General features: G+C 53.3%; 1 protein-coding gene across 3 annotated transcripts in view; it reads right to left on the reverse strand.

The window, feature by feature from the left end:
- Positions 1 to 21,294: 21,294 nt before the first annotated feature.
- TPO (thyroid peroxidase) overlaps positions 21,295 to 23,251 on the reverse strand; it is a 32,800-nt gene continuing 30,843 nt past the window's right edge. For 2 of the 3 annotated variants that reach the window (XM_007469253.1, XM_007469251.1), the window contains 2 exons: positions 22,122 to 22,253; positions 21,295 to 21,398 (listed from right to left, as the gene is read on the reverse strand). In XM_007469253.1, coding sequence (XP_007469315.1) covers positions 21,295 to 21,398; positions 22,122 to 22,253 — 236 coding nt within the window. The remainder of the gene's footprint in view (positions 21,399 to 22,121; positions 22,254 to 23,251) is intronic. The other variant, XM_007469252.1, reaches the window with a different exon arrangement.

Below are 23,251 nucleotides of genomic sequence, written 5' to 3' on the forward strand. Positions count from 1 at the left end.
TGTTGGAGACGTAGGATCTGACACCCCTTTAGGTTAACACAGCTGTGCATGCGGCCGATGTGGACAGCTGCCCTGTCAGCTCAGCCAGGACCTGCCGCTGAGGCTGCAGGTCCTCCCCGGGGTCACGGAGGAGCCAAGGAAGCACCCAGCGACCCCGGGACCGCGCAGAAAGCTCCCCTTCTCTTAGCTCCTGCCTTTCCTACTCTCAATATATTCTTAATATATTTAACACGTGTACTTACTGTATATTAATATGCTTCATACTTACTTTTATTCTTCATTTTAATCAAGTCCCACTCATCAGTCTTTTCCTTTATGGGCTTTTTGGGTTCTCACTAAGAAATCCTAAGGAAAGTTAAGATACTCTCTTATATAATCCTCTAGAAACTTAATAATTTGGTAATTTTCCCTTTCATATTTAGTTCTAGGAAGTGATTTGGAAATGATTTTGTTACTGAACACAGGTTCATGTGCCCGATGCACAGTGAGGCCAAACAAACCAAAATGTCGGAGTTCGGAGCAGCGAAAGGTTTATTGCAGGGCCGAGCAAGGGAAGTGGGGGGGCTAGGGTCCCCGAGCGCCGAACCCCTGAAAGGGTTTCAACAAAGCGTTTTAAAAGGCCAGGCGAGGGAGGGTGTGTGGCTGGTTGTTGCAGGCTTCTTGGTGTTGGATGCTTTGTTCTTGCATCCGTCCACGTAGGTCAGGTAACGGTGACGGTGTGAGCCTCCAGCAAGACAAGTGTTATTCTCTGTTCTGCAGCCTTTTATCTCTATACGAATGGAAAGTGTTACACCCTTAAAGGTCAGAGCCTTGAGAATGGGCTCTCCTGTATATTTCAGGCTATGGCAACATTATTAACTGGAAGCTGCTCTCCCCCATTACAAACGTAGACACAATACATCACAGGAATCAGGGCTCCTGCCCCTTTGCATATGTACTCAGGGACCTGGCTGACATGCAGAAGGCCCTCCTTCCCCACCAGACTGGGCAGGACTTTGTCTAATGGGGTGACTGCCCGCGTACAGGTCTGTTTCTGGATTTGTGCTGTGTTTCATTGCTTCATCCTACACCAACACTGCACTGCTTTAGTTGCTCCAGGTGTGAAAGGACCTTCTCGATGTCTGGCAGTGGAAGTGATTCAACCAATGTCCGCCTTCCTCAGGACTGTCTGTGGGATTTGGTCCTGTCCATTTCCACGTGTATTTTAGTATCAGCTTGTCGATTTCCACCAAAGAAAAAGTGTCTGCAGGGGCTTTGACTGGCATCGCATCGAATCAAGAATTCAGTTTGAGTTCAGTTGACTTTTTAAAACACTTAATCCTCCCATGATGTGTAAGCATGAAACATTCCTACATTTTTTATGGCTTCTTTAATAGGCTTTGGCAAAGTTTTATAATCTTTCCCAAAGGTTTTGCACATTTTTCTTAGGTGTACTTCTTGTTATTGCTGTTTTATGCTGTTGTAAAGGCTATGTTTTTTAAAAATCACTTTCTAGTTACATGTTGTTTGTACATAGAAAAGCAAGTGAATTTTGGATTTTGACCTTGTATCCAACAATCTTGATAAATTCAGTTATTAATCCTAATAGCGTTTCAAAAATATACTTTTAGATTTTTCTATATATATAATCTTCTTTTTCTGTAAATAAGGACAGTGTGTTTCTTTCCAGCTCTCCATGGCATTGGGTACCCTGCTTGTCCGCAGCCTGGCAGGTCTCACCTGGTTGTCGGTTTGTATGTGGTCGGTCCCCGTTCTCTTTTGCATAAATAGAGCTGGTGCTCAGAAACGGTTTGTTGTTTGAGAATTTTTGAATCTAATAATTACAGTAAACGGGATTGTTTTTCTGTCTTCTTTATACCATTTTAGAGATATTATTTTTGCAATGTGTAATTGCACCAAATTTTCTGGTTGAGCAATTTCATGGTTGTAAGTGTCAAAAGTTCACAAATAACAATTCATTATTTCTAGTGCTGAACTGGTAAATCTGGACCACATGCATGATTTTCTTTGTGTTAAAACAAGGATTTTTGTAACAACAAGGCTCAGTTTGGGAGCCTGGTTAATTTCACAGTCAGGATAGGAAAAGGTCTCCTATACTCATTAATCAGGCTTCTGTGCAAGAATGCCCTAGCCTTCTTTCTTTAATCCCTGTCTGAGGACCCAGCTCAGGACAGGGGAGTGGAAGTAAGAGATCAGGCATGAATCAACCTGCTGGGTGAATCTGCATCCAGGGCTTGACCCCTTGTCTGCTTGAGTCTTGTCCGGCTGAGCACAGCACTGATCTTGTGAGTCGACTCTGTCTTTAAATATTCAGTGTCACTTTCCTGGTCTCAGAGGGTGGATGGTGCTGGGGAGGGGCAGAGCCTCGGGGTCTCCGGGGGTGGGGGTGACTGGTGGCACTGGCAGGGGCCTCCGCAGATGCTTTTTGTTGTTTTGTTTTATCTCTGCTTCTCGCCAACGCAGAGGGTGTTTGGGTCACCCTGGGAGCCTCCAAAACACGGACATGGTGTGGCGCACGAGGTGCTTCCTGCCCTCCATAAAGCTGGCGCATTCAGGGAACCACTTGCAAAGTGGTCTGGTGCAGTCGGGAGGTCAGCGGGGCTGGGCGTGCACCACGGAGGGTGCAAGGCTGACTTTTCTCCCAGGGGTGAGATTCCTTGAGCCAGAATTGCCCGAGTCATAGTTTCCTCGTCCTCTTTGGCCCTGCAGATGCGACTGTGAACGACCGTCAGAACAGCACGAGCGGCACGCTCTGGACACCCCCAGTGGGACCGCCTGCAGGGCAGCGGTCAGACCCTCGGAGCTGCTGGGGGCCGGCTCTTCGTCTCGGCGCCAGCTGGAGTCCCCAGGCCGCCGTCAGGGCTGACGTGCTTCTGAGTTCAGGCCAAGTGCTGGAGAAACACACCACGGTCCTCCAGGTGATGAAACAGTAGTTGGCACTCCCGCTCCAGCTGACTTGGGGCCAGCCTGCGGTCGCCTTTCATCAACAGATGAGCGCCCAACCTGTTTTCTGTGCGTTTCTGTGTCATGACACCGTATTTCGTACAGATGTTTGGTTCCTTAACTGTGAGCCCTGTGCCAGCGGCGGCGCTGGTACCTGAAGGATGCTCAGCTGACACGTGTGTTTTTTCCCTGAGGGATCCCACAGCCTCCCTGCCCCCAGGCCCCAGGCAGCTCTGCCACACTCTTCCTGGGGCCACTTTCAATAGAGAAATCACCACCCAAAGCAGAAAAATACAACGCAGCGCCAACTGGGCCGTGAGAGAGACCCTTGTGCACGGGACGAGCTGGAGCAGAGGCTGAGCTTGCACCCCAGCTGGGAACGGGCGCTGCTCTGTGGTGCCCATTGGTGCCCTCGAGATATTGTGAGCATCGATTTGGGGTCACGAATGCCTCTCAGCAAATAGGATATTTGCAGGCCTGGAGTCTGCGATTAAGGAGGAGCCCGGGAAGGGGGGCGCGGCGGTCACGTGGGCGGGGGCGGTCCTGTCTCCTCTGATGCTCGGGAGCCCAGCGTGTGCGTAGGGTTCTCCAACCTCCTGCTTCATCTGTTGGAGCCTCGGTGTCGGCCCCCTGGCAGCTCTATCACAGACCCCTGCCTCACTGTGGGAGCTGTCGGGGGGGCTTCTGCAGAAGAACGTTTCACCTTTGGGGGGACCACGAGCTCCCTAACGTCTGAGGGGGAGCAAGGAACAGGAACGCCCCCGAGGAAGCGGGTCCAGGAGGCCTTTGCTAAATGCAGCAGCTGAGCTCCCTGGACGTGACCCAGCATCTTTCCACTTTCCTCCCGGCCTGTCCAGCAGGCGTCCACAGAGCCGCAGGTGTGATGGCTTCCCAAGCTCCCTGGGGTGAACGGCCACCTCCCAGCTCGTCATACTCTGTGTCGGAGCAGGAAATGCAAACATTTTGGCTGGAAAATACGAAACAGTGGAAGCTCAGCGCACATATGGAAGCACTCCCGCGGTGAGACCGCAAACCCTGAGAAAGACTGCTCTCCCCAACCGTGGCATCCCAAGCGTTTCCAAACAAAAATTGCTTTCCCAGTTTGGGGGTTGGAGGAAAGTGGATTTAAATGCTGCCAGCAAAAAAATATTTCACATGGCAGGTTTAGACAACTCTATTTTCTCAAGAAGGATTTTTACAGCGCAGAGTCGGCTGTAGAGAGATTTGAATGAGTTTGTATTCAGCGTCTGAGGCTTTTGTAGAATGAAGAAATGAGAAACAATTACAAGCCCACCAGTGTCCTGGATCCACCTGCAGTTCGAGTCGCCTTAGGATACCCCAGTGTGTTGTCGCTACTACTAATTAACTGATTAATTTTTTATTGGAGTAGAGTCGATTTACAATATTGTGTTACTTTCAGGTGTACAGCAAAGAGATTTGGTTATTCATATATATATATATATATATATATATATATATATATATGGATATATATATATATATATTCTTTTTTTGATTCCTTTCTGCTATAGATTATTACAAGATATTGAATACATTTCCCTGTGCTATGCAGTAGGTCCTTACTGTTTATCTATTTTATATTTAATATTTTATTTCTGTTAATCCCAAACTCCTAATTTATCTCCCCCACCCCTCCCTCGCTATCCCCTTTGGTAACCATAAATTTGTTTTCTTTTTTTTTTTTCCTTTAATTAATTAATTATTTATTTTTGGCTGCGTTGGGTCTTCGTTGCTGCGTGCGGGCTTTCTCTAGGTGCGGCGAGCGGGGGCTACTCTTCGTTGTGGTGCGCGGGCTTCTCATTGCAGTGGCTTCTCTTGTTGCAGAGCACGGGCTCTAGGCACGTGGGCTTCAGTAGTTGTGGCACGTGGGCTCAGTAGTTGTGGTGCACGGGCTTACTTGCTCCACGACACGTGGGATCTTCCGGGACCAGGGCTCAAAACCATGTCCCTTGCATTGGCAGCAGATTCTTAACCACTGTGCCACCAGGGAAGTCCCATAAATTTGTTTTCTATGTCTGTAAGTCTGTTTCTACTTTATAAATAAGTTCATTTGTACTGTTTTTTAGATTCCTCATGTAAGTGATATCATATGATATTTGTCTTTCTCTGTCTGACTTCACTTAGTATGGTAATCTCTAGGTCCATCCATGTTGCTACAAAAGGCATTATTTCATTCTTTTTTATGGCTGAGTAGTATTCTATTGTATGTATGCACCACATCTTCTTTATCCATTCATCCATAGGTGGACACTTAGGTTGCTTCTATGTCCTGGCAATTGTGAATAGTGCTGCAGTGAACATTGGGATGCATGTATCTTTTCAAATTTATTATTATCATCACCATTACTGCAGTCCCACATTGAACCTAGGAATGACCCAGGCGGTTGGAGGGGGCAGTGCCTGCACCCCACACAAGGTCTCAAGGCTCAGCGATCAGATCGGTGCTCATGGAAACCTGCTTTGAACTTGCCCTTCGATAACAGGTGGGTAAGTGAGTGATCAGCCATCCCACCATGTCCCCTGCTGTCCGGCCCCAGATACCCAGCCACCCACCTGCTCTCCGCCTGCAGTTCAGACCTCCTCACAGCACACAGAAAGCTCCTTTAAAGCCTCAGATTTCCCTGCTTTCCTTCTCAGAACCTTCTGGAGGTTTGTGAACCTTTGGGGATGAAATGGCAAGCTCTCTGTCTTGAAATAGCCTCCTAGGCCCCTGATGGAGCCGTTCCCCATGGGACCCTTTGGTGACGTCCGTGTTCCTGTGAAGGCTGCCCTGCCCAGAAGCCCAGCTTCCCTGGTCAGCCAGACCCCAACCGCCAGGCCAGCTCTGGGCCGTCCCACCACAAATAAGGCAGACGGTGGCCCTAGACACTCGGAGAGTTTCTGTTTCTCTTCCTGATCTTTACTCTTTGCCCTGCAAAAGCTTCCTGCCCTCCCTTCACCCCACTGTCAGTTCTCCCAGAGGAAACTGGCTGCTTCATGCCGCGTTAGATAAAGTTTGTTGGTATCACTTAAATTGTCTCCTTTAATCCTTGTGTGGCATCCCCAAAACTTTTCATGCTGGGGCCACTCTGCACACCTGGCCAGCCCGGGGGCTTCACGTTTCCTGGTTCCCACGGACGCTGGTGAATCGGGTCCATCTGTCTGTACCGAGGCCTGTGCAGTGACAGCTGGACGGAAGGAGCTCCTGAGGTCCCTGGTCTGCTGGAGGGGCCTCACCAAGCAGACCTCGGGCAGGACTCAGAGCGTGATGCAACCTGGGATCTCCCCAGGGGCCCGGCCGCCCATCAGGGGCAAGCCTGGGGCCTGGAGGGTGATCCGAGGACGCCAGGATCCCCGTCACTGGAGGAGGTCTTCTGAGACTCAGATTCCACCAGACCGTGGAATTTTCCCATAAAATTCAGTAACACAGAACCACAAATTTAAGTCACCCTCTCAGCTCGCAGATGGTTCTGTAACATGAGAGTAAAGTCATTTATAAATCTTCAAAAAAAATTCCGACTGGAGCTCATGATGAAACATTTTCACAAATTGCTTTTCCTTCTCTCTGTCAAACTCAACACTCCACCTTCATATTTTTCCAAAACTTTCTTTTTCTGGCTGCAAATCATGGCTGCCTTAGCCTCCTGCACTTTCTCTGACTTTCTGTGGTCGGTACTAGCAATTAATGTTTTTGAAGGAAATTATTTTTTATAAATAGTGACATTTTCCCCTAGTGATTAGCGACCCAAATGCACATTGATTTAAGTTTGTACCTCAGCAAAGAGACAAGCTGGAGGCTGCCGTCCAGTTCCAGGGACGCCGCCGGCTGCTGGGCAGAGGAGGCTGGACTGTGGACGTGGGCCTGGCCCCCGCTGGATGGGGGAGGGAAGGCCCTTCTGGCTGGAGGGCAGGGGTCCCGCCGTGGTACAGGCGTGACACAGGGTGACTGCCTGGAAGTTGCCTGGCAGGAGGGGTGGTCCACTGAGGTCCGGGTGGGGAAGTGACCACGGGACACAGTGGCACGTGAGGGCTGTGACCCCCAGAGCCGCCTGCTCACGTCCAGAGGACCCGCTTGCCTTCTCTCCGCTGGAATTTAGAACATCCTGTCTCGCCTGCCTCTGACCACATGGGGCTGGGCCCTGACCCGCCCATCGCCGGGCCAGGCCAGGGGAGCGGCCTCTGGAGGGCGGGTCCCTCGGAGAGGCTGCGTCCCCCATGCTGGCCTCACCTCCCTGCCCCGCGGCGCTCATGGAGCCGGCCTGCATTCCACCGGGCAAGCTGGGCTCGAAGCGTCCCTTCCTGGCCCCAAGATGAGTTCCAGAACCTGGAAGGAAACCACTTCCTTAGGTCTGCGGAAAATTCCCAAGAAGCGTCCTCCGCCCTCTAAGAAAATAAGTTTCCCCGCTTAGGTTTTCATTTGAACAGTGGGGCCGGTGTTTGGGGAAGGTTTCTGGTTTCCCACCAGACAGACCAGAGCGTGGTGCTTCTGGGGTGACGGGGACACCGCCGGTGGGCACGGCCAAACCTGCCGGCCTCTGTCACACGGCCTGAAATCCGCCCCCGCACCACGCTGCCCACACAGCAGCCCCATGCCGGGGTTATTAGCACCCAAACTTTGGAGAGGAGCAAACCACACCCGGGAAAGCTAACCGCCGGCCACAGCTACGGAGCCAGGGGCGCCGCCACAGAGGGATGCTCCCCGCCCATGCTGGGCTCGCCCACGTCCTGATTTGCGGCGTTTGCTGATCTCAGCCTGCTTTCAAGCAGCACACAAATTCCCTGCATTTGAGAGAAGTTGGTGCCCCTCCAGCCCACCCCTGCCGGATGGACGCCAACCACAAGGGCACAGCATTCGCAAGCCCAGGCAGAGCTGCTGCCTCCCTCCTCGCAGGCCGAGCGGGCCGCGGCGCCGCTGGACGCTCACGGCAGCTGTGCTGAGCCCGGCGCCGGTGGCTCCAGCTTGGAAATGCCGCCGCAGGCCTGCTCCTCTGTCACCGGGAGGGATACAGGCCCAGGCGGCTCACGCTGACCTCCTCGTCGCGAAGACCTACCGTTTCCGGTGCTGACGGGATGCTGGGCTTGAGAGCGAATCACAGATACTGCACTTTCGTGCAGACGTGGTGGCTCTGTGAGCCGTGGGCAGGCTACTCCGGGTCCCGTGGGTGTCCCATCCCCAGGGGAGACACCCCCCCACCTCCATCCTTGGATGTTTTGACGCAACTTGTTACCCAGTCTCAGTTCTGTTGTGTATCTACTGTGTTTTTTTCTTTTTAGTCTCATGAGCTTAGTGTCCAACCAAGGTGAGCATATCGGCCCTTCAGATTGGTCCCCGGGAACGGGGGTGGGGGGCAGGGGGCCAGGAGGGCTTCGTGCAGAAGGGGACACTTAGGGTATTTCAGCATTTCCTTTTCTCTTCAGACCTTCAGGTAAAATGGCTCCTGGAGTTTATTACCGATTAAAAACAACTCTGAAAATGTTAACAGTAAAATAAACTCTCAGCGATTCCCACGGGAACCTCTATGAGAACACTCCCTCTACAGTGAGGTGCGTGCCACTCCCGAGGTCGGGCCGCCACGTTCCCGGCGGGGCCGTGCTCGCGGGGGGAGTCGGGGGCAGCGTGCCCTCGTGGTGGGCACGCCCGCTGGGTCCCTGGGGGCCTGGGCAGGAGGGAGAGCGGGGGGTGGGGGCGGGAACAGAGAAGAAGGGAACTAACACCATGTTGGAACCGCCCCCCTCATTCTTCGGCCCCTGTATTGGGTCACTCAAGCCCCACACGCCAGGAGCTAAACATCAGAGAAACATTGCTTGTGCCCAAAAAAGTACGTAACGCTTCCCAAAGAAAGTTCCATCCCACGTCCCAGGCTAGTCACGGCTGAAACTCGCTGTAGATACGTTCACTTTCAGCCTGGAAACCTTGCTAGTATGCAGGGATAAGAGTGGTAAAGGAAAAATAACTGCTGACACCTTGAGGTTTTGCAGGACCTCGTGATCCAGCTCACGGGACAAGCAGAAGAGCAAGAATGTTGTGCTTCCTTGAAGGCCGGGGGCTCCAAAGTCTGCAGCCCACCTTCACCTTCAATGCTGAACCTCCTGCTTCCCCTTTCCCTTGGCGTAAAAGAGCCTGAGTTCGACCCCGAGTTAACACGCTTCTTTAGGACATTAGTCCACCACCTTCTTGGTCTACTGGCTTCCGAATAAAGTCACTGTTCCTTCCCCGTCACCTCGTATGTTGATTTATTGGCCCGCCGTGCTGCGAGCAGTACGAGCTTGCACTTGGTACCAGGAGGACAGGGGGCTGTGTTTAGGGGGAATGAAACATCCCGCCTGGTCCTCGTGGGAGACAGTCGGGGGGGGGCGGGATTCGGGGGACAATTAGATGAATGGGGGGACGTTTGGGCAGGACATTTAAATTGAGGCTGTTGGTATTTAAGGCCGTGGCTGGAGCCGTGTGCAGGCAGAGGGCACAGGACGGAGCCTGGCGAGGGGCAGGGGACTCTCGGGAGGCAGCGGGGCGTCTGTGCAGCGGATCAGGCCCAGCTGGCGGCCCCTGCACTGTCGCCCCTACGCGGGCGTCCCTGGAGAGCTCTTCCTTCCTCTCTGCTGTCCGAGTCTCACTCCTCCCGGGCCCTCCGGGGAGCAAGCGGGGCCCTTGCCGCCGTGCTGCGGCTCTTCGTGTGACTGGCGGGTCACCAGCACAGGGACTGCGGAGCCGCGTCGGGGGTGGGAAGTGACGCCGCCAGGGCGGCCTGCCGGCCTCCCCGCGCACGTCAGACGGGCCTCTCCTCCCAAACCCCGCCGGCTCTCAGGCTGCTATTCAGGAAGTGCTCCAAAGCCACCTCGGCCCCCACGGTGAGAACTTTAAACTGAGGCCTCTTAGCTAACGGGAGATGTCAGTGCTGTTACCGTACGTCCTGATTTCTCACAGGGCATCCACCTGGAATATTCTGGTTCCTTGGATTTAAAACAGAACTTCCAGCTGGGGCATCGGAACACACTCTCACCATGTCCTGCTTCCTTGGAAATCTCCCTTCCCAAGGCCTTTCTCGGTAAGTGTTTTCCTTCGCGTTCAAGGCCAAAAGCTTTTGGAGAAGAAATGGTACCCAGGAAGCCGACCCATCCTCAGCTCCAGCCTTGCTTTTGTGACCCCCCGATGCATCCCACCACCCACTCCCGTCCCGCCGTCACAGCTCATTCTGAGGGTGGAAATACTGTTAGTGAGAATTTTAGGACAAAACTTTTGAGCCCGAAGTCTTCACCCCTCCCTTGTCGCAAAGGGTGTTTTCTGGTGCTTCCTTACTGTCCTGGGATGGGTTTTACAACTAAGAGAACTTACCTGCACATACAATGAAAAATCAGGATAGTGTCCTAAATGTAATATAAAGAGAAAACAAGAAGGGCTTTATTAAGGCTGAAAATAAGAAAAACAATATTCAACTGGATGTTATCAACGCTTTTTATTTCTATCCCACATCTTAAAGTGATAAACATATATTCATACAAGTACAAATGCAATCACCTCGAATACAAGTATTTTGAATGAGTGACCCCGAGCAGAGTTTTGGAGAGTCTAACGCTTTTTTTGAAACGATGGAGAACTTTTGGCAAAGTTCTGAAGAAACATCATCATGGTTTGCATGATGACGTCATCCCTTAAAGTTCATCACAATTAAAATTGTGCCAAAAGTATGTTTGTGTTTCAGGTTACATTAAGACCATCAGAACACCAGAAACGGGTGTGAACTGCTTTTCCTGTATCGGGGTCCGGTGGGACGGCCAGAAGTCCTGCGGGAGCTGGGCCAGGTCTTCCACAGCTGGGGCAGCCAGGACGTTGGGCCCCCGGGCTCTGTCCCTCAAAGCTACCAGCATCCCCCCGATCACCGTGGCCCTCCAGGCCCCGCAGACTCTCCAAGACACCCCGAGGTGGTGGTGGCCTTGCTAAGAGAGGCTGCTCTAAGGCTTCCTTCTTTGTGGAGAGCCCGGGTCTGGTCTCGTACAGAAGCCCTGGGATCCCAGGACCCAGGCGGGTGGGCACAGGCCGGCAGGAGGTCTCCTCAGAGCCTGCGGCTCATGGACGTGTGTCGTCACATGCAGATTATGGGGTGACTGGGTGCATTTCCATTTAAAAGTCACCATGTTAAAACTTCACCAAGGTGTGGAGTATTTTGCATTTTCTCCTGCCTACCCATGTTAAAACTTCACCAAGGTGTGGAGTATTTTGCATTTTCTCCTGCCTACCCATGTTAAAACTTCACCAAGGTGTGGAGTATTTTGCATTTTCTCCTGCCTACCCATGTTAAAACTTCACCAAGGTGTGGAGTATTTTGCATTTTCTCCTGCCTACCCATGTTAAAACTTCACCAAGGTGTGGAGTATTTTGCATTTTCTCCTGCCTACCCATGTTAAAACTTCACCAAGGTGTGGAGTATTTTGCATTTTCTCCTGCCTACCCATGTTAAAACTTCACCAAGGTGTGGAGTATTTTGCATTTTCTCCTGCCTACCCATGTTAAAACTTCACCAAGGTGTGGAGTATTTTGCATTTTCTCCTGCCTACCCATGTTAAAACTTCACCAAGGTGTGGAGTATTTTGCATTTTCTCCTGCCTACCGACAGGCTAAGAGGAGACTGTGATATTTTGCACTAATTTGAGGAAAGTGCATCACTTCCCATCTTCTAATTGCATAGGAATCAGCCAGGCCGACAAGACTCATTCAAGGGTAAATTATTTTTCGTGGCTTTTCGCATTAATCTAAGTGAATGAATGGAAATAGATAAAAAAGTATTTGTGGAAATATAGAAGGTACAAAGTAATTTTCATTCCTTTGAAATGAAAGACTGCTTGGCATAGTGTGCTTTTCCTTCCCCAAGAGTCGTGACAATTCAACAGAGATGAAAACTGTCAGATGTACTTTGTTGTGAGAAAATTATGCAATTTTGGGGATAGAGCTTTATTTTCAGTTTGGACTATTTTTGTCACCGCACTGACAGGTAGAGAATGTTCTTTTTACAGATTGAAAACAAATTAAAAACTATTTTAAAGGATAATCTGTTCAAACAACATTTAGCAGTTAGGCCCAAAGAGGAGTCAGAAAAAAAAAAGATCTAAAAATCTATCAACAATTTTGCTAAAAAGCTAAATCACACCAAAGACCTTTCTGTTTGCCTGATAGTTTAAATGTTTGATTAATTGATTACCGTTTTGCTCTAGATTTAACATTTTAGCTCTGCTTATATAATAACGATGTCCACTGGGGAGGGCCTGGGGGTCAAACCTGGGCAGGACTCAACCTAGGAATTAACCTTCCCTGATCTTACACGCGACACAGCCGGCGCATTCTCTTTTCTGCACGTGCAAGAGAGGGGCTGGTGGTGGAGGTCACGCTGGGCTCTTTGCTCCGGGATGCGCCTCTGCATCCTGAGAGCTCAGGCCCCAGGCCCCTCTTCCCATTCCCGGTGCGGGTGCTGGCTGTGGCCCCGGGGGTTTAGCCTTCCGGATGGGGACCTGAGCTCTTCACCCCAGCTGGCTGGTCCTGTCCTGCCAGGTGAGCCCTGCCCCTGCCTGACCCACCCAGGGCACCTGCACCCCTGTGGCTTCTGCCCCAAGTCAACGCCCGGATTCTGCCAGGGATGGAAGGAACGTGCAGGGGAACCAAGGATCTGCTCTGAGGACGTGATGCCTGGGGCCATCCCCCCACCCCGCCCCCCAGGCAGGGGCTCTGTGAATTCAGGTTAGTGAGTGCTGAGGGAGGGTCTGCCGAGCACGTTTGGTGTCTTGGGCCCCTGGGAGGTGCGGAGCGGCTGCTGCTGGGAGGATGCTTGAGCCTCTGTGAGCTGGTCCCAGAGCCCCGTGAGCCGCAGGGGACCGCGCCCCTCAGGGTCACGGCCGAGTGATACATACGGTCGTGGTGATACTCAACTCTCAGGAGAGGAAGCAGGTGAGGCAGAGGCTGCCCGTGTATGAGGCACGAGTCGGTGTCCCGGAACCAGAGACAGAGCCCTCTCAGCAGAACAAGAGAAGGTGCCGGGCGGAAGGAGCAGCTGCAAACCGGCGATGCCCCCGCTTCCCAGAAGGCGGTGCTGTGCGCCCGCGGAACTGGCCCCCTCCACCTCCGTAACGGAAAGGCCTCGGCGACAGTCCTGGCTTGTTGTCCGCTCGGGGCTGCCTCGAGGCGAGACTGATGCTCTGAGGCCCGGTCGAGGCTCAGTTCTCGTCAGCCGGACCAGATTAGTTGTGAATAGCAGATGGTTTAACGAGGAGGAGGAAGATGCCATGAACACAACGCACAGCTTCTGGGTTTGGGGCAGAGGCGACGGGCCCTGCATCCCATGGCAGCCGCCAGTGGCTCCATCACCAAGGGCTGCCTGTGAGCCATGTTCCGTCTCTCCTTGACTGTAATTTGCTGTGTGACGCTGAGCGATTCACCTCTATCGCCTGGGACTCAGCGACTTCCTCTGTAAAATCAAAGCTGTACCAAGTTATCTTTGGGGTGACGTCCAGGGTAAGCATCACGCGATGCCGAGTGTCCCGAGGGCGGGCTACGTCCACCGCCAGTTTGCAGGTCGTCTCGTGTGAATTCCCCACAGAAACAGTAAGAACAGGAGGCACAGAAGACACAGACGGGCCTGGGCTGGGAGCCGGTCGAGTCCTAGACCCCAAGGCCAAGGGCACAGTCTCCTGGGTTAGACTTTCAGAGGGAAAAAAACCTGGGCAAATTAGTGCCAATCCTGACAGCAGATGGACTGGAATTATTATAGCAGCAGAATAACACCGTAACAAGCTGACCTCAGGGGGAGTGAGGATCCGGCGCAGATGGAAGGTGACAGGTGCGAACACCGGGCGAGCTGGGCGCTGAGGCCCGTCCGGACCCGGAGCCGGTGAGACAACTGACCCGGGACTCGTAGGAGACGGGACTGTTCCTTCCAGCCAGCTGGTCGTTGACGCAGCTCAGGGGCCGGATGCAGCACACAGGACCCAACAGACACATAAGAACAAAACAAGGTCCCAGAGGCCAGAGGCTGAGAGCTACACGGAGCCGAGCCGACCGGTGGTCCCTGGTGGTGATGTCAGCTCGAGGCTCCAGGGGAGCAGAACAGAGCCGCCTGCCAATCAGCTAGTGCCATCCCTCTGTCTCCTCAGCAGAAATCATTCAGAGCCTCAGAGCTGCTACACTTCATTTCCCATAGCTGGCACAGTGACTTACAATGCGTGTTATTTCCCCTCTGATGGAAAAAGCTCCAGCGCAGAAACCGGCTTCATCTCCCAGGGGCGCAGTGGGAGGGTGGTTAGAGCATCTCCCATACTGGTCCAATCAAGTCTTTAATGGGTTTTATATTAGCAACGATAGGAACTTGGGAACACAGACAGGATGACCCAGGACCCACGAGAAGCAGTATTTTTAGGTGACGAACAGTAAAACCTGTGTCTCCACGTAACACCGGGTAAAGCATCCAGAGCAAACCTTCCGTTCCCCTGGCGGTTTCCCTCCTTGCTGGCGCAGAGCTGGGCGGTAGGATCTCATCTCTCAATCCCTACCTACCACGTGGTCTTGGAACACAGCAGGTGCAGGGCACGGACACCTCAGGAGGAAGGAGGAGGGTTCCCTGTGTCCTGGGTGAGGGAAGGCCCAGCACAGGTGGGGGCTACTGCGGCCAAGCCCCGCCCCACCTCAGAGCTGTCGCTATGGCTGCTTGGCCTCCCCGGGGCTTGCGACTTCACGTGTGAAACAGGGGCCCCGGTGTCGACTGCTTTATGGGTTGACGTGACTAATAGCTCCCCCAGGACTGCCCGTGAGCCCAGAGGGTGTCCCTCAGAGGATAATCAGGCTAAGGGCCCAAGCGACGGAGAGAGATGGAGGGGCAGAAACAGGGCCTGGAAATGGGAGGGGGCAGCGGCTGGGAATGGAGGCCTCGGTTCTAAGTCCGGCGGCAGATTCCCAGATGAGGAGACAAGCCACTTATATCCTGTTCCGTCCTGAGAATCACAGTCCTTCCAGGAAATCTTGAGTTCCGCTCCCAGGAGGAGGGGTGGGACGCAGGCTCAGGCATCCGCAGTGACAGATGAGCTGGGCTCGCACTGTCCATCCTGCGAGTCAGCTGAGAAGCTGGCTGAGTGGGTAGGAAAATCGGGGGGAAAAGGAATCACAGGATAAGAGGCAACATTAAAACTGGAGAAAAAGTGAGCCTGGGATGTGAGGGTGGTGAAAATAATCTTCCATTCCTTTGGTTGGAGGGACAGGTTTATAAATATGTATAACATGTAAATACGTTCTCATGGCAAGCCCCCCAGGAGGAAACAATCAGGCAGCTTTTGCAAACAGAGCCAGACAACCGCAAGGTGGTGGGGTTTATTCATCCACGCTGGGTCAGCGTGTCCTGATCAGACGCCGGGCAGCGCGCGGGCATCCTGCCGCTTCCACCGGTCCCTGTCCTTGGAAATCGAAACAGACGAGAGTGGTGTCTGGCTCGGGCTCCAAGAGCTGTGCATGCATCACACGTGCAGGCTCCTGCTTGCAGAGAAGGATTCGGGATCCACAGGCCGGGTCCTGCAGGAGAGAAGCCGCCCCGAGCTTCAGACCGACAGGAAGCCTCGCCCTGGCCCTGGTCCCGGCGGGCTGATGAGGTGTCCGGCGGGTACGTGGTCCCCGGCGTGGCTGCGGAGGCCTGGTCTGGGCATGTCAGTGGCGCCGCCTCACTCCGGGTGCCGTAGTTTTGGTTCCACACTTGGGAGGCAGGTGCCAAGGCTGATTCCACTCTGCCTCCAAGGAGAGGATCATTTTAGCTCTAAATCCCACCCAGCCCTGAATTTCAGGCAGGCCCCAGGGAGCGGCAGTAACTTCTTAATATAACGCCGCTTGGGGTCATGTGCGTAAAGACAGCGAAAAGCGAGTTTAGACCGAGTCTTTCACACCGATTATAATTACTCCATTTTCTAAAACAAGCACATTTCAAAAGTCAGTGTTTTCTTTCAGCCCTGGCTCCTCTTCCATCACCCCAGCCCGTGCTTCAGACGTGCTGCCACGGATGCCCCACAGCTAGTCTCGGGGTTGAAGCCCTTCGTACAAATGAAAGGCATTTTCATTCCTTTCACTCTGGCTCACTGATTCCAATTTGTCTTTACTTTTTAAAAAGTAGGTTAACATTTTGACAAATTAGCATTCTCCTGTAAATATAGTTTGTAGGAGTGGGAAACACGCATCGGGGAGGTGCAAAAGGGATGGGGACCCAGCGCCAACTAGAAATGCAGGAGGCACTCCTGCTGAGCGCCAGCAGCCCCGGCATTCCCAGGGACTTCCGGGGTCTTAAGGGGAACGTCTGACACTGCAAACCTCAGGAAGGCCAGGTGTGGACCCACCTGCTCTGAGTCCCCAGCAGGAGTGTGGTGCCGCGGAGAGCTCGCGTCCTGGGGTTTCCCGTGTCCCAGCCGCGAAGTCCCTTCTCCCTCTCCCTCCAGGATGGGCAGGGAGGATTCAGGGTCGGCATGTGTCCTGTGGACACACACTGCTGTAATCGCTTAAAAGAAACAGAGGGAGCCCCAAGCCATGTGACCTCAGAGGGTCACCAGATCGCTCCCCGCAAAGACAAACAAATGCCTGTAGATTCAAGAAAACACCTCTGTTTAGAAAACAAAACTGAAAATTCCACGGAGCACAGCTGGAGGTAGATGCTTACCCCCTGCTGGCATATTTGCTGAGACTCTGCCTCACAGAATTCATCACCTCCCCAGGAGCAAACAACAGAGATGACAGCGAAGGCCATAGCGTGAAAGTGGCTTCGATCTGACTGTTTCTAAGACACAATCTAATACTGAGATATGGGGGACTTTTAAAAACGTGTCCCAGGGTATCAGGACAACTAGTGTGGTGCAGGCCATCGACCTTCACCTCTGCAGGGGCTCTGAGGGAGGGGACTGTACGGGTAAAGAGACTGAGAGTTGAAGAAACCAGGTCTCATGTCAGGGAGCCGGGCCTCAGGAACCAGAGTCCTGTGAGGGCACAGCAGGGAAGGAGCACAGGGGACTGAGATGGCACCCCACAAGGCACGGGACCCCGAGTCACGCGCCTGGACCTGCTCTGGACGGCGGGACGGGATAGTTGTGCTGAAACTGCCTCCCCTCAGCCCCTCAATGCAAGAGGCATAACTCTATGTTTTCCTTAAAGAGAAACTGACAAATAGCAAAAAAAATTAACAGCAACAAAAGCAACAGGACTCTGCATTCCAGATTCAGCCGTCTGATCTGCAGCCACTCTTACCGCAGTGAAAAATATATGTATTGTTTTGCCAGCTCTGGGCTCCGGGCGGTAGAGCAGGTAAGGCCGACCTCCCCGTGGGTCTGTCCCAAGCAGGTCATCCCGTCATCAAGAGAAGGGGAGGTGTGGGAGGACATGCGCCGACCCGCGGTGTGGACGGAAGGTTGGCCTCGGGCAGAGGAGAAGCCACACCGCCTGGGGGACCATCACCTCTCAGGGATAAGTGAGATAATGCAAATTCACCCTCTTTCCCCAAGTTGCAATCATACTTCCGGTAGAAATAAACAGTGCAAAATGCAGCTGCCAGCTACCAAAGGCACAGGATAATGTGAGAAACTGAAGAGAAACAAAGAGAAACTGAAGACTTACACCTCAGATGCTGAAGTTGATGGCCAAAACTTACACTTGGGACAAACGATAAAACAAGAGCCCAGCGGAGGAACTGACATGTACACCTCGGTTTCCACTGACAAATAACTGATAGGTAAACGCGGTCTGGATGAAATTTAGACCGAAAGGGTTGACCCGAGAAGTTCAGACCCGCAGACGTAACTGTGCAGAGGAATCTCTCCTGGGCTGGAGACCAATGAGCGAAATGGATGTGGGCCATGAATCAAGTTTTTAGTGTAAAAGTTGCACAGAAAAGGATTTATCTTGGTGAATATAATTTCAGGGAGACAAACAATGTCAAACTGGGGTATATTTTAATTGCGTAAAGAAAGCTGATTGAGGAGTTGGTTTAATGGGGTTAACTCTGGATCAGTCTTTCAGTGAAAACACATCAATGTTGGTATATTTCTGATTGAAATATTTATGTTAATAGTTGTTGCTCCACAATATACAGGCTTAGACCCCAAATAGTAGGGGAGGTATAAATGGGGGGGGGGTGAGAGAATCAACACGGAATGAAGGTCAAGGACCGTGGAGCACCTGACAGGTGTCCACCATTCTGCCTCCCTCTGTCTCTGCCTCTCTGTGTATGTCTCTCTATCTCTCTCTGTCTCTGTGTCTCTCTCTGTCAGTCTCTCTCTGTGTCTTTGTCTCTCTCTGTATGTTTGTCTCTCTCTCTGTCTCTCTGTCTCTGTGTCTCTCTCTGTTTGTCTCTGTCTCTCCCGTCAGTCCCCCACTGGCATCCTCGTGGCTGGAATGATCAGGTTTGGAATCCTCGGGGCAGCTGCGTGCAGACACCCAGGTGGCCTGTAGGTTTAGGGTCATTCCATCAGGCTCTGAGGACGCAGCGTTTGCAGGGAGCTGTGGTGACTCAGGGGCTTGGGCAGAGAGGCCCCCGTGTGGCCCCATAAAGAACGCGCACCCCTCCCGCTCCCTGCCAACGGCCTCCCCTCACCCCCCGCAGGATTCACAAGTCATTCAGGTAAGTGGTACTTTGCAAATCAAAGTGGTGTCAGGGCGTATTTTTCAGGCTCCAGAGTCTACAATCAAGGGTGGCAGATGTTTCCCTCCCAATCTTCCTCAGATAGGTGTTCATTTAATCTGTGGCTATCAATCTTAAAGAAAACAGCTATTTTTCTTGAGTGTGTGGGCTAGAGGCATAACTTTTTCATAATAGTAAGGTGACTGATGTTTAATAGAGATGTCTACAAATACAAAATTGCATCCGAATACTAAGTTACGGTAATATCAGCTTTTCACAATGGGAGCATTTAGTAGATATGATTATAGAACCCAGCTAGTTTGGGGGTGTTCGCCTACGGCCCATCTCATTTTTATTGCTTAATTGATTTCATGGTTACCTAAGGGTTTTTTTGTTGTTTTTTTTTGCGGTACGCGGGCCTCTCACTGTTGCGGCCTCTCCCGTTGCGGAGCACAGGCTGCGGACGCACAGGCTCAGTGGCCATGGCTCACGGGCCCAGCCGCTCCACGGCATGGGGGATCTTCCCAGACCGGGTCACGAACCCATGTCCCCTGCATCGGCAGGCGGACTCTCAACAACTGCGCCACCAGGGAAGCCCTGCCTAGGGTTTTAATTATCGATAATATCTAAGCTTTCAAGGCCAAGTGATTCTGAAAGCATGGGGGATATTTTCTGACACCACCGTCATCTAAAACTCCAGACGCCATTCGCAGTCACTGTAAGTCATCGTCTCCCAGTGCAGAGGAGCAGCGGGGCCTTGAGGACAAGGCAGGTGTAAGAAAATCAGTGATTAGTCAAAATAACAGTCCTGAGGATGAATCACTCTGAGCCAAAGTCAACCTTGAGGACCAGAGGAGGCCCAATGGGTGGCCAGGAGCGCAGTCCTCAGCCCCAGGCCACCTCAGGCAGGTGTCTCGGTGTCTGGGGGGTGCTGGGGCTGGAGGGTGTGAACAGTAAGCATCTGCTCTCTCACAGTTGGGGGTCTAGACGTGAGACCCAGGTGTGGGCAGGGCTGGTTCCTCTGAGGCTGTGAGGCCCCCCTGCTCCCTCCTGCTGCTCTGCTGATGAGCCTGGGTGAGCCTTGGCTCTAAGTGCGTCACGCAGGTCTCTGTCTCCATGCTCACTGGCCTTTCCCTGTGCATCTGTGTCCCAACTCCCCTTTTATGAGGACACCAGTCCTGTAGGGTTAGGACCCACCTGCTCCAGCACGATCTCATCTTAACCAATTTCATCTGCAATGACCCTGTTTCCAGATAAGGTCACATTCCAAGATACTAGAGATGAGGACTTGAACACATGAGTTTTGGGGACACCATCAGCCCATAATGAGTAGTCGCCACGGAAAGGAAGACTGAGACAGTGACTAAAATTACTCAGTGTATCTGACACGTGACTTGTGGCTGTTCTACAAGCTTGTGATTTGGAGAAAGAATTTCTCCGTGGCATCTGAACTATGGCAATTAGCGCAGTTAGAAGCTGTGAGTCCATTAGCAAGTGTGTCACCTAAATGTCATTCACCTGGAGATCACAGCCTTGTGTCATCTGAAGTCTGGGTGACAGAGGGCATCCTGGAGTGTGAAAGAAACGGACCTGGCTTTACTACTGCATCTTGGCAGGGGGCAGAGTAGGACCGGGGGGTCACAGACACAGAGGTCCCCCTTCCAGGTTCTCGGAATAAACGAAAAGGCCGTGACCCTCAATTATTGATGAGGCTCAACTATTGACCACAAGCCGTGATGTCAGTCCTGAGACCTGATCGCTGAGGTCCAGGGTTCTGAGTATTAGAAACCCATTCCTGTAAGATGAGCGACTCCACAGGGGGACGTTCCCTTGGGGTCCAGCAGCTGGCGGCTCTGAACGTGCCAAGGAGTCTCTAGAAACCACAGGGGGTGTGAAGTGTTGAGCTCACCAGGAAGACGGGACGTGAACCAAAGGCTACCCGGGAGCAGAGGGTCAGGGTGACGCGAGGATGGATGCGGGGCCGGCGCTGCGCCTGAGTCACAGAACCAGGGATTCTGCAGCTGGGCAGAGGGGAAGCGACCCAAGGGTGTCCGGAAGGTCAGCCCAGCTCAGAGACCAGAGAGGACGGGGCCTGGGTCTGCTGCTGGCCCACAGTGGCTTCCACGTGGTCTCCGTTAACTGCACACATTTGAAAACCGAGCAGCGCCGGGTCTGATTCCTAAGACCTGGCAGATGAGAAGCAGCAGCGAAGGGTGGGGACGGAGTGAAGTCCCCCAAAGGAAGCCCTGGCTCGGCTCTCACCCCCAGAAACATGCAGATCCGGCCGCCAAAGGCCTCAACGCCTGTGCCGTTTTTAACATAAAAGTTCACCTTTCAATTTCCCAATTTCCCCAGAGTTTGCTCTTGAGGGAGGGGAGACAAATGAGGACTAAGGTTTTTATCCAGGGATGAACTTTCTTCTCTGAGGAACCTTCGTGAGAACCTTTACTCCTAACAGAAGAGACTTTCAATCCAATCATTCAATGTGACCAAGAATCCAATATCCCTGAATCTACACCCACAGATGTTCGATACCCTCTAATGTGTACGAACAGTCACCCCACTTTCATTATTTGGAGCAGAATGAAAGAGCCAGGAAGGCTAACACTTTGAACAAAGTAGCTCTGGAGACAGGTGGGTTTGGACGCCGGTGCTCTCTACTGGTTTCAGAAAAATAAAGAGGCAGCATCTCCAGCCGGGCCCATAGGAGCAGAAGCTGCTGAAAAGCGGGGACTTACCACCTGCAAACCACCATCCAGGTGAGGCCTGCCAGGCCACAGACGAGCACGGCACCCAGCACGATGGAGACCATGGATGCCTGCGGGAGCCGCCCGGAGTCTGGAGCAAGGACAGAGCCAGCCGGTGAGCCTGCCCGGCTGAGGGCAGCGGCCAGTGCCCTCCCAAACCCCAGCCCAAGCCCCAGCCGCCGCCCGAGCATCCCTGACCCTGGAAACCAAGTTCCTCTGGGTAATTTTCCTTCCACGGACCTCCTTGCTCTGCCCCGTGGGCTGTCCATCCCCTACTGTCTTTGCTGTACTTGGAGCTGAGCTCTGCTGTGTACTGAGCTCTCCTTTTCTTACTGCAGGAGCTTTAATAAAATGTCTTGCCATTTTAACAGGTCACGGTGCATAAGTTTTCTTATGACCGCTTATGAAATAGATTTCTTATATTCTTTTCTTATAATTTTTCTTACAGGAGCTGGAAGCCAAGTTATGCGTCCTAGATTTGCAGCTGAGTGGCTGTGTGACCCTGAGCAAGCCACTTACCCACTCTGTTCTGCACATGGGGATCAAGCTTTGTGCTTCCTTCCCAGAGACAATTCACGGGGGCGTGAAACTAGCTGAGGGTCTGGAGCCAGCCCACCCCGCCCAGGGTTTCACAGCAGTCCTGTGTCTCAGACACGATCTAGCCTCAGGTACGAACCGGCTGGCTCCCTGCTCCCACCAGCATCAGAGGCCGTGGCAGCGCGGACACACATGGCCGGAGGGTGACCCTTTGGTCATCCCTGCCTGTATGTCGACACCCCCTTCCAGCCTGGATGCCCGAGGGCCGTGGTCTCACCTACGCAGGTCCTGCCGTCCTCGCCGAGCACGTAGGGGTCGGTGCACTCGCACTGGAAGCCGCCCTTGGTGTTCTTGCACCGGGCGGACGCGTGGCATGGGGGTTCCGTCACGTCTTCACACTCGTTGATGTCTGCACACACGACGAGAGGTCAGGGACAGCCTCCTGCTTCCCTTCCCCACGAGGCCGGCCCCTCCCCAGCTCTGTCCCATGTCCAGGAGGCAGAGGGACGTCACCCCACGTCGGGGCCGTGTCTCCTGGATCCCCGCACCTTTGAAAAGAGAATGTCCCCTGATGTCCGGCGGGTGTTTCCCTCCTGCCCCACTTCTGCTCACAGCGGCCCTTCGGCCGCTCAGGAGTCAGCCTGGCCCGTGGCCACCCTCTGCCCCGCTGGCCTGACTGCTCCTCCTGGCCCGTCTCCAGTGGCTGCCTCAGGCCTGCAATCCCTCTGGTGCCGGTGCCGATCCAGACTCAGTTCTGTTCAGTGCAAATTCCGCCAGGTGCTGCGAGGGCCCGAGTGTGAGGCAGGTCCCCGGAGGTTCAGGCCACACAGGCCAGTGGCCTCGCTCAGACGCGGGCACGTGGCCCCCCTGGAGGCCGCTGGCGCTTTCCACACTGAGTAGGACTCCACGCCGGGCGGGACTTGAGAGTGGGTGGGAAGGAGGTGGATGAGGGCCGGTGGGAGCGAGTCCGCCCACCCCAAGTGGACAGCTTATTGCCACACAGCTGGCTCTGGGCCTGGGCCTCCACCCACCGCTGGGAGAACACCGGCTGTGCCGCCAGGAGCTGGGACCTGACACCCAGGCCCGCAGAGCAGGTGGGTGCGGTGAGTCCCCCCAGACGAGGAGCGTGTGCGGCCCCCGCGGTCTCCTTCTGTCGGAACCCATAACCACGACCGGAGCCCAGGTTCCTGTTTCCGAATAACATGCTATCTTTTCTGGCCAATTTCAGGAAGGAAGCAGCAGAATGTCAAAAGAAGAAATATGTCCTGAATACGTGCTGTCCAACCACGTCACATTAGCAAACGTCACGCGTGTGTCCTCGTAGGTGGTCCTTGTTCTGAGGGAATGAAGTGAACGTGGGCTCAGCCTCTGCTGCCCCACTGCTGCTGAGCCCCTCACTCCATCCTG

This window comes from Lipotes vexillifer, unplaced genomic scaffold, assembly GCF_000442215.2.
Source record: "Lipotes vexillifer unplaced genomic scaffold, Lipotes_vexillifer_v1.1 scaffold356, whole genome shotgun sequence".
Lineage (NCBI taxonomy): Eukaryota > Metazoa > Chordata > Mammalia > Artiodactyla > Lipotidae > Lipotes > Lipotes vexillifer.